Source organism: Pseudophryne corroboree, chromosome 3 (genome assembly GCF_028390025.1).
Source record: "Pseudophryne corroboree isolate aPseCor3 chromosome 3, aPseCor3.hap2, whole genome shotgun sequence".
Lineage (NCBI taxonomy): Eukaryota > Metazoa > Chordata > Amphibia > Anura > Myobatrachidae > Pseudophryne > Pseudophryne corroboree.
Genome location: NC_086446.1, coordinates 355,540,140 through 355,558,533, shown reverse-complemented (window position 1 = coordinate 355,558,533; position 18,394 = coordinate 355,540,140). Strand labels below are relative to the sequence as shown.

The following is an 18,394-nucleotide window of genomic DNA, read 5'->3' as shown; positions in this document are numbered from 1 at the left end:
CAGGGCTGTCTTTTCGTATGAGTTAAATGGGCAGTTACCCAAGGGCCCCAGGAGTATAAGGACCTTAGACTGACAGCTGAGAGTCCTCTTTTTCCAGGGGTACCAGATTTTTGAAACTCGGCCCTAGGGAACCGGAGATATCTGACTTCAAAGCAGTGGTCCCCATCCGAGCCTGTTAATTGCTCTTCCCAGCCTGATATCTCAGGTTCTGTCTGACTTAGAAATGTTATGAGGGTATACTCCAAAAGTTGGGACTCTCCCCTTTCGGTGGACACTGGCAACTTGTCTCTACTATGCCCATAACCGGAGATATCAGCCTTCTGAAAGGTGGCACGTTCTAGTTTTTTTATTCCATTGAAAGCTAAGAAATCTATCCAGTCTATGCAGTCAAGCAAGCTGCCATCCCACCGGAAATTTATGAATATAAAGCCCACTCCACTATTTACCCCTCCCCTGCATATTAAACACCCCCTACCGCCCTGGAAGCCATGTACCGGGGCCCCTTCATTCAGCCCAATGCTCCCTTCTGCAGTTTAGTGTTCTCTTTACAGCCCCATCTCCCACAATCTGTGCAGTAAAGGAGTAATTAACAGAAATTACTGCTTCAGGTCCTACATGCTGAGCGGAAGATAGAACACGCCCTACTACCCACGGCACATCAAAGCTGCTGCTAATAACACCCCCCACCACTGGAGGATGGGTAGAAGCCCCAGTGCATTGCTTTGTCCATGGACCTACACTGCTGTTAAGATGACCCTGTCTCCCATGGGCAGCTTTACGTGTCTTGCTAACGAATTAGTAGCCCCAGGCATCTTTGTGTTAATCCCTGAAGGAAAAACTGGAAATATTGTTTATAAAGACATTTTGTGATCAATGTGTACAATATAAAATATATGTCACTATAATAGATGGCACTACTGTCTTTGTAAAATTATTAATCCTGAGCAATAACAGATATCCACACGAGCACAGCCACGGGCAAATGCTAGTGTGTAAATAAAAAAAGTATATTTTTTCCAATCTCTAAAAAAGTTTTCATGTGTGCAAATCTGCATCCTTGCAAATACGTATATATACTGTATATATCCAACTTGTATTCAACTTTGCTCAAGTCCCAAATTCTTTCTGAATTTGTATCACTCCTTCATTTTCCCATTATTGATTCAATATCCCAAGTAACATACTAATGTTATACCTCTATCCTTACTTCTGGTCATACTGTATATTTGTTTTATATTCTCTGTTTCCACTCCTAATCATTAATGCTTTTTTTTTTTTTATTTATTACTTTGTCCTTTAGTTTTTTTCTGTCTCGCTGTCTATCTCTAGGATCACTGACGTCCAGTAAACCTGAAGAACCAACAATTCTTGAACTGACTGAGGGGCTGTTGGATATTAATGAGTCTTATACAAGTCCAGACAAAGTAATATAGCGAAACATTTTCACTGTGAAACCATTGTTTGAGTAAGGTCTAGTAAACCATTAACTGCAACAAATGTACTTCTGTTTTCAGAAAAATCTCTCTAACTGTGTCTGTCCTGCAGTACAGGGCCCCCCAGGACCTAAGGTCAGTGATGCAGGCATATATCATGTTATGTTAGCGATCCACACTACTACTATTCTACTAATTTAAAGGGCGAGATGTACTAACACTAAAATGCGGTCAAACCTCCGAATACTGCCTGAGGTTTTCCACAATATCCATATGTATCAAGCTCCGGAAAGCAAACTTTCCAGAGCTTGTGCACAATAGGCAACACCACCTATAGATGGTGTTGATTTAGAAGCCTATGTGCTTCTTTACGCACAAACCCCGGACAATGATCCAAAATATCCCTCTACATGTCCTCCACTGCTTGCGTATACATTGGCCAACAGCCGCCCATGTGCATTCAGACTCTCGGGTCATAAACCTGTAGGTCCTCACAATGCAAGGGATAGCTTTTATCGGAAAAGCAATCCCTTGCGTAGGTATTTGCAATCATTCATGCATACGGTGTTAATATACGCCGCTATGCATGCTCTAAGGGTTGGTAGGTGTAGCATAATACATCCTGCCCAAAATGTATAATGAGATATGTATTTTTTACAGTAATATAGTTTTGAAGCACTGATATATCTCTTATCCATATTTCAAATTAAGAAATATTAACTTATCACTGAAATAATCTCTTTTTACTTGGCCCTCTTAAAATGTATCTCCTACCTCCTCTATTGGCATTTTGGCCCAATATTATTGTATTAATTTTAGCTTGGTGTATTGTAAAAGGGTGACAGAGGAGAACCAGGGCTACCAGGACTTCCAGGCAGCCCAGGACGTATTGGGGAGAGAGGAGCAGTTGGATTTCCTGGTATACCTGGCCTGCAAGGCCCTCCAGGTCCATCTGGAATCCCAGGTCACTCCGGAGCTACAGAGAACTTTAATACTTTGGAGGAAGAAAAGGTAACAAATGTAGGTGTAATTGAATGGGTATTATAAATGAGATAAAAACAGCAAACTTTTGGGAAGTGTATCCGTTGTTTTCCACTTAGGAATAAATGAAAGGAGCAATTCTTTCTGCACAACACATCCCACAGTAAGGGGTATATATACTAAAGTGCGGGTTTTTAGAAGTGGAGATGTTGCCCATAGCAACCAATCAGATTCTAGCTATTACCTTCTATAAGGTGCTAGACAGGGCCGGCTCCAGGCCTACTAGCACCCTGAGCGAGAAAATGTAAAAGCGCCCCCCCCCCCCCCCCCCATGCGCGCGCCGAAGGCGCGCGCGCTCCCGGAAAAGTGGGTGTGGCCTCTGGAAAAGTGGGCGTGGACTCGTAACTTCATATCATCAAACTGTAAAAATATTTTCACACAATTAGCAGCCTTACACATAGCCACAGTAGTGTTCCTTACACACAATGTCTCCAGTATAGTGCCAGATACACATAATGTGCAGTGCCAGATAGACATGACATGCCTCCCAGCAGTGCCAGATAGACATGACATGCCTCCCAGCAGTGCCAGCTACACATGACATGCCCCGCAGCAGTGCCAGCTACACATGACATGCCCCGCAGCAGTGCCAGCTACACATGACATGCCCCCCAGTAGTGCCAGCTACACAGGATAGTGTTCACTTTTTAGGGCATGGTGCTGATCACAGGGAGGGCACATTTTTAAGTTAGGAGGGCAAAACGATGTACATACTGCTTGTTGTTCCCACACCTATATGTCAAAGCATGGACAGTGCGCGCCGAAGGCGCGCAGCAAAAATTAATGGGAGTTACTTCGTGGGGAAGGTACGTGGCCACATAATAGTGGCAATTTGCATTACACCACACAGTAGTGCAGCTAATACACACTGCACCAGGTAGAACCTCCTATACACTTTGCGCCAGGCACAGCACTGAGACACATTGCCTAGCCACAGACGCCTAGCGGGAACACTACATGACATGCCCCCCAGCAGTGCCAGCTACACGTGACATGCCCCCCAGCAGTGCCAGCTACATAAATGGCCACACAGTGCCAGATATGCACCCACAGTTCAGATACATAAATGCCCCCAAAGTGCCAGATACATAAGTGCCTCCACAGTGCAGATATGCCCCCCACAGTGCCAGATACATGATGCCCCCGCAGTGCCAGATACATAAGTGCCCACACAGTGCCAGATATAAAAATGCCCACACAGTGCCAGATATGTCCCCACTGTGCCATATATAAAAATGCCCGCACAGTGCCAGATATGCCACCACAGGGCCAGATACATAAATCCCCCCAGTGCCAGATACATAAATGCCCACATATTGCCAGATGCATAAGTGCCCACACAGTGCCAGATGCATTATTGCCCCCCACAGTGTCAGATACATTAATGCCCCCAGTGCCAGATATGCCCCCACAGTGCCATATACATAATGCCCCCACAGTGCAGATATGCCCCCACAGTGCCAGAAACATAATGCCCCCACAGTGCAGCTATGCCCCCACAGTGCCAGATATATAATGCCCCCACAGTGCAGATATGCCCCCACAGTGCCAGATATATAATGCCCCCACAGTGCAGATATGCCCCCACAGTGCCAGATACATAATGCCCCCACAGTGCAGATATGCCCCCACAGTGCCAGAAACATAATGCCCCCACAGTGCAGCTATGCCCCCACAGTGCCAGATATATAATGCCCCCACAGTGCAGATATGCCCCCACAGTGCCAGATACATAATGCCCCCACAGTGCAGATATGCCCCCACAGTGCAAGAAACATAATGCCCCCACAGTGCAGCTATGCCCCCACAGTGCCAGATATATAATGCCCCCACAGTGCAGATATGCCCCCACAGTGCCAGATATATAATGCCCCCACAGTGCAGATATGCCCCCACAGTGCCAGATATATAATGCCCCCACAGTGCAGATATGCCCCCACAGTGCAAGAAACAATGCCCCCACAGTGCAGCTATGCCCCCACAGTGCCAGATATATAATGCCCCCACAGTGCAGATATGCCCCCACAGTGCCAGATATATAATGCCCCCACAGTGCAGATATGCCCCCACAGTGCAAGAATCAATGCCCCCACAGTGCAGCTATGCCCCCACAGTGCCAGATATATAATGCCCCCACAGTGCAGATATGCCCCCACAGTGCCAGATATATAATGCCCCCACAGTGCAGATATGCCCCCACAGTGCCAGATATATAATGCCCCCACAGTGCAGATATGCCCCCACATGAATAAACATAATGCCCCCACAGTGCCAGATATATAATGCCCCCACAGTGCAGATTTTAACTTACATGGCATTGTCACTGCGGACTGCGGTGCTGGGAGCCGGGAGGGGGAGTACTGCTGTGGGCCCAGGCAGGCAGGCAGGCGGGCGGGCGGCTGGACGGATGAACGATTCCGTCTGCGCTGCGCGGCGCCGGTGTCTAACGTCAGACGCCGGCGCCGCACAGCGCGCTGCGCGCACACACACACAGTTTGAAGGCTGGCTCCAGGCAGGAATATGGCGGCCGCAGCGTGCGGCGCCCTAAAAGAGTGGCGCCCCGCGCGGCCGCTCCAGTCGAACATGCCTGGAGCCGGCCCTGGTGCTAGATAAATGATAAGTAGAATCTAAATTGGTTGCTATGGGCAATATCTCAACTTGTAAAAACCCACAGTTTAGTAAATATACACCTAAGGGGGACATGTACTAAGCAGTGATAAAAGTGGAGAAGTGAGCCAGTGGAGAAGTTGCCCATGGCAACCAATCAACTGCTCTGTATATTTTTATAGTATGCAAATTCTAAATGTTACGTCAATGCTGATTGGTTGCCACTGGCTCACTTCTCCACTTTTATCACTGTTTAGTACATGTCCCCCTAAGTCTCCTAATTATCCTGGACTGTGACTGACACCACTGTGACACAGAAAACGGACATATTGCTGTGCTGTGAACCTATCTCAGACCATAAAATCTAGCACTTGCTTCCTTACACTAGATAAAGTTGGGATCCAGTCTGAAGGTCGACACTGTCTAGGTCGACAATGTTTAGGTCGACCACTATAGGTCAGCAGCCACTAGGTCGACAGGGTTGGAAGGTCGACAGGGTTTCTAGGTCGACATGTGCTAGGTCGACAGGTCAAAAGGTCGACATGAGTTTTTCACATTTTTTTTTTTTACTTTTTCATATTTAATGATCCACGTGGACTATGATTGGAACGGTAATCTGTGCCGAGCGAAGCGGTAGCGGAGCAAGGCACCATGCCCGAAGCATGGCGTGCGAAGCGAGCCATGCGAGGGGACACGGTGCACTAATTCGGCTTCGCGGTCACTGTACGCAGAAAACGACACGAAAAAAACAAAAAAAAAACCCTCATGTCGACCTTTTGACCTGACGACCTAGCACATGCCGACCTAGAAACCCTGTCGACCTTCCAACCCTGTCGACCTAGTGACTGTCGACCTATAGTGGTCGACTTAAACATTGTCGACCTAGACACTGTCGATCTAATGATCCACACCCGATAAAGTTACATTGGAAATATGAATTCTATGGGCCGGATGTAATGATGCCCAAGTTCGGCGGCCGTGTGGGATGCCGGCCAAACATAGACGTTTTTTTAAAGGGAAAATCACTTACAAGGCAAAACCATGCCTTGTAAATGATTGCCCCTTTAAAAAAAAGTCAGAGTTAGGACGGCATCCCGCATGATGTCTGAACTTGGGCGTCATTACATCCGTCCCACTATTTATAATAATTTACAGATAGCTATTTATTGGGAACATTCTGTAGCTGCAGCTGCACGTGAGATACCAGACATCAGAAGGGATGTAATGAAGTCCAAGTTCAGCGGCTGTATGGGATGTCGGCTGAACTCGGATGGTTTTTTAAAGGGGCAATCATTACAAGGCTAAACCATGTCTTGTAAATGATTGTCACTTTAAAAAATTGTCTGAGTTCTGCCGGAATCCTGCACAGCCGCTGAACTTGGACTTCATTTTATTCCTGCCATATACTGCTTCATTATGTGCTATACTTCTGAGGACAGCCCGCCACTGTCAGTGTCGGGGAAAGAGAGAGGGGGGAAGTATCAGCGGACCTTGGAGGCAGTCCATGTCTGGGTGCAAGGTGAGCCCTGGAAGCACCTCCTGCACCCTCAGTAGTTACGCCACTGATTTCATGTATATGTACTGTGTAAAAAATAAAATCTCAGTCTCAGACTATAGGTAAAATAATAAAATAATAAGGTAAAATGAAATTACATAAAGTAAGATGAACATACAGGTCACAGTGTGGTTTCCACTGTTCCTGCTCCTGTGGTCTTGCATATTTTCCCTTTGCGCTAGGATCTTTGATTCCTGGTTTCAGAGCACTTGGGACTAGTTTCCTTCTAGGTTGTCCACTTTCATATACTAGATGATTTGTGGTTTCTCTGGGTGAAAGTACTGACCAGTATTTCCTAATGATTTTGGGTTTGAGTCCAGATGCCATCTTACCTGTCGCGACGGCTGCATGTGACACGCAGCTGCTGTGACCACGCCCCGATAGGCAGAGGCGCATTTTCTGTGGACCCCGTGCATAAAATGTGGGCACGTGCGTAGGACGGGCGCTGCACATGCTCCCGCATCTTTTCAGCAAAAATTCCTGTTGGATGTATATATATATATATATATATATATATATATATAGTGACAACTAGGAAAGAACCATGGGGGTGATTCAGACCTGATCGTAGATGTGCTAAATTTGGCACATCTACGATCAGCTTCCCTGACATGCGAGGGGAAGCTGATCGTAGATGCGGGGGCGGGGGGCACAGTGGCGATGCTTTTGTACTGTTGGAGTAGCTCCCAGCCAGCGCAGCTCCTGAGTGCTGGCAGAGAGCTTCTCGTTGCTGCCCGGGTTGCAATGGCTGCGTGTGACGTCTGGACCGCGGACCCTTGTCTGGACCGCGGACCCTTGTCCGGACTGCGCCCCCTAAACAACACCAAACGCCGCCGGCCCGCCCCCTCCTGCACTGCGGTGCTTGCACATGCGCACTTCAGACCTGATTGCTGCTGTGCCAACATTCACAGCAGCGATCAGGTCTGAATTAGCCCCCATGTCAGCAGTACAGTAAAACAGTGGGTTGTTTATTAACTGAAGCTTAGCAGGCCACTGCACAGCAAGTGTCAGGTCGTATATCAGAGCAGGTTACAGTTGTAGTACAATATGAAGCAGTCACGGCAGCAGGTACACAACTCCAGGCCACAGCCAACATACATGAGATCAGAGGATCTTCCTAGTCCCGGCACCCTGATGCTAACCACCAACTCCAGCCTATCACCTGGCCGACTTGTTTAGCATCAGGAGCCCTGAACCAGACCTGCCAAACACATTACTCACTGGTTGTCAGTCAGTGAGTATGTCTCAACTCCCTCTGTGTTTGAGAACAACCATAGGACCACCTACCCAGCTGTGGCTCCATGATCCTTTTGTCATAATATACTGTACATCAACAGATGATTGCAAACTTGTACTATGGAGAACTTTACAATATCTTACAAATACAAGCAGTGATGTATTAGGGCTCCGGAGCGCCCTGAGCCAGCCCCACCCACTAAGTTTGAGGCATCATGATGTTGCACAGGGGAGGGGCATCTGTGCTGGGGAAGTCCAGCACCTGAGGACACTCCAAGCAGCTGCACAGCATCGTGAGTGCGTGGAATGTCCTTTGGAAGCTTCCGGCAGGGTCATCTTTTTGTATGGGCTCAATGGGCTCTTGCCCAAGGGCCCCAGGAGTCTAAGGGCCCTAGGCTGGTAGCTGAGGGTCCCCTCTTTCCAGGGGTACCGGATTTTTGAAAATCGGCCCTAGGGAACCAGTGATATCTGACTTCGAAGCAGTGGTCTCCGTCCAAGACTGTTAATTGCTCTTCCCAGCCAGATCTCTTGGGTTCTGTCTGACTTATAGCTTTTCTGAGGGGACTCACCATAATATGGGACCCCTACCCTTTCAGTGGACACTGGCAGCTTGACTCTACTATGCCCAGAACCGGAGATATCAGCCTTCAAGCAGCTGGTCCCTGCTCCAGCTCCACACATCTGGTTTGCAGTTTTATATTTTCACCGGTGGATTGCTCTGGATCCTGAACTCTGATCCCCAAGTCCCCAGTATCTCCTGAAGGGTGGGACTCGCTAGTTTTTTTTATCACATTCAATGTCAAGAATTTTTTTTCCAGGAACTGGAGATATCTGCAGTCAAGCAAGCTGCCCTCCCACCGGAAAATGATGAATATTAGGCCCACTTCACTATCCACCCCTCCCCTGCGGATTACACCCCCCATCCCCCCACCACCACCACCACCCTGGAAGTCATGCACCAGGGTCCCTTCATTCAGCCCAATGCCCCCTTCTACTGTTTAGTGTTCTCTCTCCCACCCCATCTTCCACCATTTGTGCAGTAAAGGAGTAATTAGCAGAAATAACTGCTCCAGGTCCTACATGCTGAGCAGAAGATAGAACACCCCCTACCGCCCGATGATAGCACCCCCCACACCTACCGCTGGAGGATGGGTGGGGAGCCCAGTGCATTGCTGTGCCCAGGGGCCTACACTGCTGTTAAGATGGCCCTGGCTTCAGGGGGCACTGCCGCAGGGAGTGTCGCTGTGGGGTGCCATTCCAGGCACCCTACTAGCTACAAGCAAGGGCTGTAGAGCAGCAATGGTGCCGACCACAGAGCCCTGCTCTCTGTGTGGCTGCACCGCTGGCACACCCCTAACATCCCTAGTTATGGCCCTGGATACAAGCAACGAAAGTATTCAATTAATAATTTAAAAAGTGGCTTTTTATCTGCTATACTTCAAGTGGTCAATATGATCGATCGATCTATCTATCCAGTGGCGTAACTAGAAATTTTTCTCCCCCAAGCCAAAAAATCCTTCGGCGCCCCCCCCCCCCCCCCTTCCCCATACCCCCCATAGTTGGCACTAGGGAAGGGACAAATATGCGCGCCGCAGTCGCGCGCCGCCAAAAAGGGTGTGTGGCTTCGTTGAAATGGGCGAGGCTTCGCGTAAAGGGGCGTGGTATTGCAGGAAAAGACTACCTTATACCCCAGTTTTGCAACCTGCACGCCCAGACGTTAGCCACCACAGGAAAGAAAAATAATCCTGATTCATGCCCCTTACATTATTTGTAATTTTTCCTCCTTATAGTAATGCCCAGTATACATTATGCCACATACTGCAATGGCCCTTAGACATTATTCCACACACAATAATGCACATGACACAATATGCACACACTGTAATGCCCCCGACACATTATGCCACACACCGTAATGCCTGTGACACATTATGACAGGAATCGCAATGCCCGTTACACATTATGCTACACACTGCAATGCCCCTGATACATTATAGCACATACAATGTCTGTGACACAGTATGACACACACCACAATGATCCTGAGACATTATACCACATACCACAATGCCCGTGATATAGTATACAACACACCGTAATGCCTGACACATTATGACACACACCGCAATGTCCGTGATACATTATGCCAAACACTGCAGTGACCCTGAGACATTATACCACATACCACACAATGCCCGTGATATAGTATACCACACACCGTAATGCCCATTACACATTAAGTTCTACAGTAAGGCTTCCAATTACTTTTAAATTACCTGCTCGTTGCCAGGGGTTTCATGCTCTTGGTTCCATGCACGGTGCCAGGGGTTTTCATGCTCAGGGTGTCATGCTCGTTGCCAGGGGTTTCATGCACTGGGTGTCATGCTCGTTGCTAGGGGGTAGTGCTTGTTGCTAGGGCTGTGCTCCCAGTGCCACATATGCCCCCAGTGCCAGATATTCCCCCACAGTGCCAGGTATATGCACCCAGTGCCAGATATTCCCCCACAGTGCCAGGTATATGCCCCCAGTGCCAGATATTCCCCCACAGTGCCACATATGCCCCCTCAGTGCCTGCTCCCCCCAGTGCCAAATATTCCCCCACAGTGCCAGGTATATGCCCCCAGTGCCAGATATTCCCCCACAGTCCCAGGTATATGCCCCCAGTGCCAGATCTTCCCCCACAGTGCCAGGTATATGCCCCCAGTGCCAGATCTTCCCCCACAGTGCCAGGTATATGCCCCCAGTGCTAGATCTTCCCCCACAGTGCCAGGTATATGCCCCCAGTGCCAGATATTCCCCCACAGTGCCTGCTTCCCCCCCAGTGCCAGATATTCCCCCCAGTGCCAGGTATATGCCCCCAGTGCCAGATATCCCCCCCCCCAGTGCCAGGTATATGCCCCCAGTGCCAGGTATATGCCCCCCCAGTGCCAGGTATATGCCCCCCCAGTGCCAGGTATATGCCCCCCCAGTGCCTGCTTCCCCCCCTCCCCCCCTCCCTTGTGTTGGAGGGACACGGAGCGCATAGCGCGCCTCTCCAGTGTCCCTCCTGGCTCTCCCCCGGCCCGTCTAATAAAGGAAGTGCCGGTTCGTGAGCCAATCAGAGCTCACGAACGGCACTTCCTTCATTACCGGCCGGGGGAGAGCCAGGAGGGACACAGGGGGGGCGCGTGATCTGCGCTCCGTGTCCCTCCAACACAGGAGGCAGCAGCGGAGGGAAGGAGGGAGAGGAGACCACAGATTGACATGCGGACGCTCGTCCGCATGTCAATCTGTGCACAGTCAGTGGCGCCCCCCGCAGCCCCTCGCCCCCAAGCCACCGCGAGGACTGCGGGGGCAGTAGTTACGCCACTGTATCTATCTATCTATCTATATAGAAAAAAAAGAATCTGACATCAGCTGAATTTATGCCGCATTAAGTATCTTTTGTGCACTTTATATGTTTATCTTATTTTACTGTATGTTATTTTAATGTATTATTTTTATTGGCTTTACTTACTATTTTCATTGTGAAAATATGTTATCTACTTATTACAGTCAAATACTGCGATTCTAATTCCCATAGAAGAGACTGAAATTTATAATAAATTATTAGCATTTTAAAATGCAATATATACTCCCAGTGCCATCTTGTTCTTATTTATGCCTGCTATAGATGATAGGGGGGAAATCCTTTTAAGAACATATAAGGGCAGCACTGTCAGATTTAAATATGTATGTATCAGTTACATTGTAATGTTTAAGTTGTACTTTCACAGGATCCAAAACTCACAGGTCCTCCAGGGCCTGAGGGACAACGTGGACTTCCGGGTCTCCAGGGCCTTCCAGGAACACAAGGGCCTGAGGGCCCGCAAGGCCCACCTGGTCATCCAGGACTTCCAGGGCAACCGGGGTATACAGGATCTTCAGGTTCAAGAGGAGAGCAAGGACCTGAGGGAATCCCAGGTCCAAGAGGATTTCCAGGTCAAGGTTTTGAAGGCCCACAAGGGCCAGAAGGACTAAGGGGACCAGAAGGGCCTCAAGGTCCACAAGGTTTTGATGGTTTACCAGGACCAGAAGGTATCCCTGGCATGGCAGGAACACCAGGTATACCAGGAATAGATGGACAGCAAGGCTTGCCGGGACCTCAGGGTGAACCAGGGTCATCTGGACTTCCAGGAATTCCTGGATCAAAGGTAATACAGACAAATGTAATGATTATACTGAATATCAACATAGTATACATGCATGTGCCTGGTTTGTTTGGTGAAAAAAGTATGTACTTAGAGGGTAAATTTAGCACATCTACGATCACTTTCACAGACATGCAGGGTTATGCCCAGCACAGGGCTAGTCCGCCCCACATGTCTGGCCCTGCCCCCCCCCCTTCCGCCGCACAGGTACAAAATCATTATACGGCGGGTGATGCTTTTGTACCTGACGAGTATCTCCCTACCAGCGTAGCTCCTGCGTGCTGGCAGGGAGCTACCCGTCGCTTTCCGGGTCGCAGTGGCTGTGTATAACGTCACGCAGCCGCAGGCTGCCCCCCTCACGGTCTGGGCACGCCTGTGTTGCCCGGACTGCGCCCCCCAAACGATGGCCCAGTCAGGCAGAGGCGATCGTTGGGCTGAGATGCCGATCGCATCTTTGGCATGCGCAGGTGCACTACAGCGCCGATGCATGCGCAGTTCAGACCTGTACACCCGCTGTGCGTAAACGCACAGCAGCTATCAGGTCGGTATTAGCCCCTTAGAGCAGATTTCAAGACTGTATTACAGTAACAAATACAACTAAATACAGAATTGTTTTATTTATTTATCTATCAAGCAGCATTGTACAGAATTTTTATCTCAGGAAAGTCATCAAATAACTTGGTCTTATATCCAGATAATAGGTGAAATAGTCGGCACAATCTTTATTGTAAATTAGGGGATCAAACAGATAGATTTATGAAGCAGTGAAAAGAGTGGAGAAGTGAGTCAGTGGATAAATTGCCAACCAATCAGCTGCTACTTCATTGTATAGAATGCACTTGATAAATGTTACCTCAATGCTGATTGGCTCCCATGGGCAACTCTTCCACTACTCCTAATAACCATCACTACACTTAAGTTTAGTAACTCTAATAATAAAAAAAAATCTCCTAAGACTGCCAAACATGCTGTGTTGGTGCATCTGGATAGTAGTGGGAAATAAGTAAGCAACTTTGAGTCCTTACAGCAAATAGTGATTGTAGATTTCCCACTATGGTTTCATGGGTCTGGTACTAGTTACTTTTTTTTATTTTTGTTTATTTCTGTTTTCATGAAAGTAGAGTGTCTACTATAAACCTAATCTAAAATTAATATAATAAATCATTGCACTGGGTTGTAGACATTATATTTGTTCGGTGACCACTGTACTTGTGCTTGTTCAAAATATTCTCTATCCGCAGTTATGCTCAGACAGCTAGGCATTGTCAGCAGACATAAATAAGAGCACTTGTTACCGACACTAAGATTGGGAGACTCCCTGAAATGGTGGTGATCTCCCAGACTTCCTGAAGAGTCTAGCTATCTTCACGTAGCCAGGCCAGGTGAGTGCAACATAGTGATGATGTCATCACTCAATGCCCACATGGAGGAAGTACTAAGAATAAGAAGGATTTGTGCTACAAGAAAATGACCACCGAGGCCAGATAAAGCCTTAGTGTGGCCCGAGGCACTTAAGACAGGGGGGCCAAGGGGAAATGGGCTGCACATTAGACTGCATACATGCCAAAACTACCCATTCCAGGAGGGACAAAACTGTTATCTCCCTGGTCTTCTCTCCACCCCCCTGCCTCATGCCGTGAACACCTCAGCTTTGCTTGCATACTGCCATCTGGCTACCTCCCACTTGCCTGCACCTCTTGTCATCTGTCTGTCGCCCCTCCCCACTAGATTGTTAGCTCTTCAGAGCAGGGCCCTCTTTCCTCTTGTTATCTAAGCCCTCATCTCGACACATTTCACTCGCAGCTCTCCCCTACTCAATTACCATCTTTATCCTGCTAGTAAAGGCTTAACTCCATCTATGGCCACCAGCCTCTAGTAGTACGATGATCACTCCATCAATACTTACACCTTAGCTGTATTATGTCTTGAGAACGTGTGGTGCTCTGTTACCTGTACTCTATTTCTGTTATTTATTTACTGTAATGCTATGTTTTGTCTCCCTGTACTGTCCTTTGTACGGCGCTGCGAAACACATGTGGCGCCTTATAAATAAAATGTAATAATAATAATAATATGATTGGCATTAACTGTGTTGAACTATTTACATATTAAGAAACATATTTCAACATAGATTATTGCAATCATAAATTAAGAGGGAAGTCCAGGTACAGAGCATATTTTTCCTCCTGGAATGGGTCATGTTTGGAGGTATGGATTGTGTATATTAAATTTAAACCAATGGTGTGTATTAGATTTAAACTAATAGTTTAATAATGCCTGGGTACTGTTTACAGCTCCACCTAATTGAGAAACAACTATTGTATAGTTTTCCTGTAGTGAAACAAAGACAACCTTAAAACACACAGAAAAATAAATTAATAATCTATCTTGCAAAAATGCAATACAGTAGCCTCTGTACTACTTACACACTGGGACAGGACTCTCTCTCTCTCTCTCTATATCCAAATGCTCTCATTAGATATCAGGTTACACAGGACCCAGACACGAAAGCAAAGAAGAGGAAAACTGGCATTGCTGAGTCACTTACAGCTTTCTCCCCCTACTATCTCTACTCTGATTTGGAAGCTCCGTTGGTATCTCATGAAACCTGATATTCCTGTGTCACTGCCTGTACTGCAGGGGTGCATTCAGTGACGGACTGGGCCTCCATTTTGGCCCGGGCACTCGTGGGCATGCGCGCTCATCATGGGGGGGGGGGGGGGGGAGGAGCGCACGTCAAGGTGGTGGGAGGGCCGTCACGTAATACGGGGCGTACCCCGAGTCATGGGGGTGTGGACTCGTGGAACGCCCCCATTACCATGGCAACACATGCTGAGGGTGGGGGCGCGCCGCAAGTCCGGGGGCATTGACGTGCGGCACGCCCCAATTTCCATGGAGAACGGTGGGGGCGGCTCAACTGGAGAACCGGAGGCTGCGCTGCATGCGGGCTTCACGGCTCTCTGAGGGATCGAACTGGTCCACCTGCCCAAGTGCCAGATGGCCAGTCCGGCTCTGGGTGCATTACAGGGGTGTGCTGCATTACAGGGTGGGTGTGCTTCATTACAGGCTCTGTGCTACATTACAGGGGTGTGTGCTTTATTACAGGGGGTGTGTCCTGTATTACAGGGTGAGCATGCTGCATTACACGGAGTGTGTGCTGCATTACAGGGTGTGTGCTACATTACATAGGGTGTGTCCTGCATTACAAGGTGAGCATGCTGCATTACAGGGAGTGTGTGCTGCATTACAGAGGGGTGCTGCATTACTAGGGCTGCTGCATTACAGGGGGTGTGTCCTGCATTACAGGGTGTGTGCTGCATTACGGGATGGAAGTTTGCTGCATTTCAGGGTGCGTGTGATGCGTTACAGGGGGTATGTGATGCATTATAGGGTGTGTGTATCAATACAGTGGCCGTGTGCTTCATTATAGGGGTTGTGTGCTGCATTATAGGGGATGTGTGCTGCATTATAGGGGTGTGTGCTGCATTAAAGGGGGGTGCTGCATTACAGGGGGTATGTGCTGCATTACAGGGGGTATGTGCTACATTACAGGGTGTGTGTGTGTGTGTGTGTGTGTGTGTGTGTGTGTGTGTGTGTGTGTGTGTGTGTGTGTGTGTGTGTGTGTGCGTGTGTGCTGCATTACATCAGGCATGCTGCATTATGGGGGGCTTCATTGCAGGATGAATGCTCTATTACAGGGGTGTGTGCTTCATTATGGGGAGGGGGAGGAGTTGCTTCACAGGGTGGTACTGCAGTACAGGATGTGTGTCCTGCGGCTGCATTACATGGTGTGTGAGCTGCATTACACAGTGGGGGGGTTGCTGCATTTCAGGATGTGTGTGATGCATTACAGTAGGTGTGTGCTTCACTACAGGGGGTGTGTGATGCATTATAGCAGGTGTGTGTGTGTTTCAATACAGTGGGTGTGTACTTCATTACATGAGCTGTGTTCCTCATTACAGGGGGTGTGTGCTTCATTACAGGGGGAGTGTGCTGCATTATACGGTGCGTGTATTAATACAGTGGGTGTGTGTGGATTCAGTATGATATCCCGGCTAAAGGGATGCTGGCAGTCAGAATACAGACACCGGCATCCCGGTTGTGTAAATCCCGACAGGGGGAGGTAAGACTGTTCCCCCCTCTCCCCTACCAATAACCCTCCCTTTCTGTAGCCTAATCCTAACCTCCCCCTTAGTGCCTGACCCTAATCTCCCCTCGGGGGTGCCTAAACCTAACCCCACTTTCCCGCATCCTAACCCTAACCCTCCCCCATTAGTGTCTAAACCTAACGCCCCATTACCCCCGGTGGTGCCTAACCTCCACTCCCTGCAATCTAACCGGTCTTGCTATCTGCATGGAATACTGTTGAAAATGTCCCTCCCAAAATGGCCCCTGCCTCAGAGGAGACAGTTGTGAAGGATGCTAGAGGAGGCAGCAACCACTTTGGGAGGGGCATTTATTAGAGGCTCAGAGAAAACAGACAGGCGGCCCCAGAAGTGCCTGCACCGCTGACCCAAGATGCTGCAGCTAGAGGTGGCATGAAGCGCTTTTTATTAAAACCCCTGACAACGAGCAGGTAGTGTGGCATAATTTGTAAGAGGCATTACTGTGTGGGGCATAATATGGTGACATGGGCATAACTGTGGTGCATAATATGGTGTCAGGGGCATAACTGTGTGGCATAATATAGTCGAAGGGGCATTAGTGTGTGGTGCATAATGTGGTACAAGGGGCATAACTGTGGGTCATAACATGTTGTAAGTGGACTTACTGTATGGGGCATAATACGGTGCAAGCTACATTACTGTGTGTGGTATAATATGGTGTAAGGGGATTTATTGTGTGGGGTATAATAAGGTGTAAGGGGCACTTAATGTTATAAGGGGCATTACGGTGTAAATGTGTAAGTTGCATTTTGGTGTGTGGCATAATGTGTAAGACATTACAATTTGTGGCATAATGTGTAAGGGGCATTGCGGTATGGTGCATAATGTGACAGGGTCATTACTATGAAGAGGAAAAATTACAAATAATGTAAGGGACATGAATCTGGATTTTGTTTTCCTGTGGTGGCCAGTGCCTTGGGGTGCAGGGTGAAAAACTGGTGTGTAAGGTAGTCTTTACCTGCAATGCCACGCCCCTTGCAGTAAGACCACACCCATTGCAGCATTGTGCACAATAGGGTAACGCAACTTCAACATTTATTACTAATGCTCAAACCACATGTCTTCACTATTGTGGGGTGTAAGTATGCACACATCGGGGGTCATTCCGAGTTGTTCGCTCGTTGCCGATTTTCGCTATACTGCGATTAGTCGCTTACTACGCATGCGCAAAGTTCACAGAGCGCATGCGCTTAGTTATTTTACACAAAAGTTAGGTATTTTACTCACGGCATAACAAAGCTTTTTCATCGTTCTGGTGATCGGAGTGTGATTGACAGGAAGTGGGTGTTTCTGGGCGGAAACTGGACGTTTTATGGGAGTGTGCGGAAAAACGCTGGTGTTTCTGGGAAAAATGCGGGAGTGTCTGGGCGAACCCTGGGTGTGTTTGTGACGTCAAACCAGGAACGAAACTGACTGAACTGATCGCAGTGTAGGAGTAAGTCTCGAGCTACTCAGAAACTGCTAAGAAATTTCTATTCGCAATTCTGCTAATCTTTCGTTCGCAATTCTGCTAAGCTAAGATACACTCCCAGAGGGCGGCGGCTTAGCGTGTGCAATGCTGCTAAAAGCAGCTAGCGAGCGAACAACTCGGAATCACCCCCATGGACACCTGACACAAATACTACTGTTTTTTTTAGCTCTTGATATATAGGGCTTAATTGCAGGTTGAACGCAAATATATTAGCAAAAGAACATTTGCAAAGTAAACGCACATCTTCACAAAAACAAAACATGCCCACAGACTAACAACAAACTAACAAAACAAAAAAATACACAAAAGAGAAGTCACCCTGAATGATGCACTTACCAACATAAGCTAAACAAAGGAATTTTAGGTTTATTCCTTTGTTTAGCTTATGTTGGTAAGTGAATCATTCAGGGTGACTCCTCTTTTGTGTATTTAGTTGTTTGTTTTTGTCAGTTTGCACTGTGGGCGTGTTTTTTTGTGTGCAGATTTGCGTTTACTTTGCAAATGTTTGTAAATTTGCTTTTACTAATACATTTGCGTTCAACCTTGAATTAGGCCCTTAGCGCGGTATTCAATTATCGCTCTCGATCTCCCATCTAAAGTGACGGGAGATGTGGGGGGGAGGGGGGGGGGCGGGCAATATTCAATTGTATGTAGTTTTTGCATTGATTGCACCCGTAGAGATCGGGTCTAGCTGCGTAAATAGCTAAACCCGGCCA

The 18,394-nt window shown here is 48.0% G+C and overlaps 2 protein-coding genes across 2 annotated transcripts in view; both read left to right on the top strand.

The window, feature by feature from the left end:
- LOC135057262 (collagen alpha-1(XXVII) chain-like) overlaps positions 1-11,871 on the top strand; it is a 36,643-nt gene extending 24,772 nt beyond the window's left edge. The window contains exons 6-9 of the mRNA XM_063963154.1: positions 1,330-1,424; positions 1,515-1,568; positions 2,271-2,444; positions 11,614-11,871. Coding sequence (XP_063819224.1) covers positions 1,330-1,424; positions 1,515-1,568; positions 2,271-2,444; positions 11,614-11,871 — 581 coding nt within the window. The remainder of the gene's footprint in view (positions 1-1,329; positions 1,425-1,514; positions 1,569-2,270; positions 2,445-11,613) is intronic.
- Positions 11,649-18,394, top strand: part of LOC135057780 (collagen alpha-1(XV) chain-like) — a 55,446-nt gene continuing 48,700 nt past the window's right edge. The window contains exon 1 of the mRNA XM_063963533.1: positions 11,649-12,044. Coding sequence (XP_063819603.1) covers positions 11,940-12,044 — 105 coding nt within the window. The 5' untranslated portion in view covers positions 11,649-11,939. The remainder of the gene's footprint in view (positions 12,045-18,394) is intronic.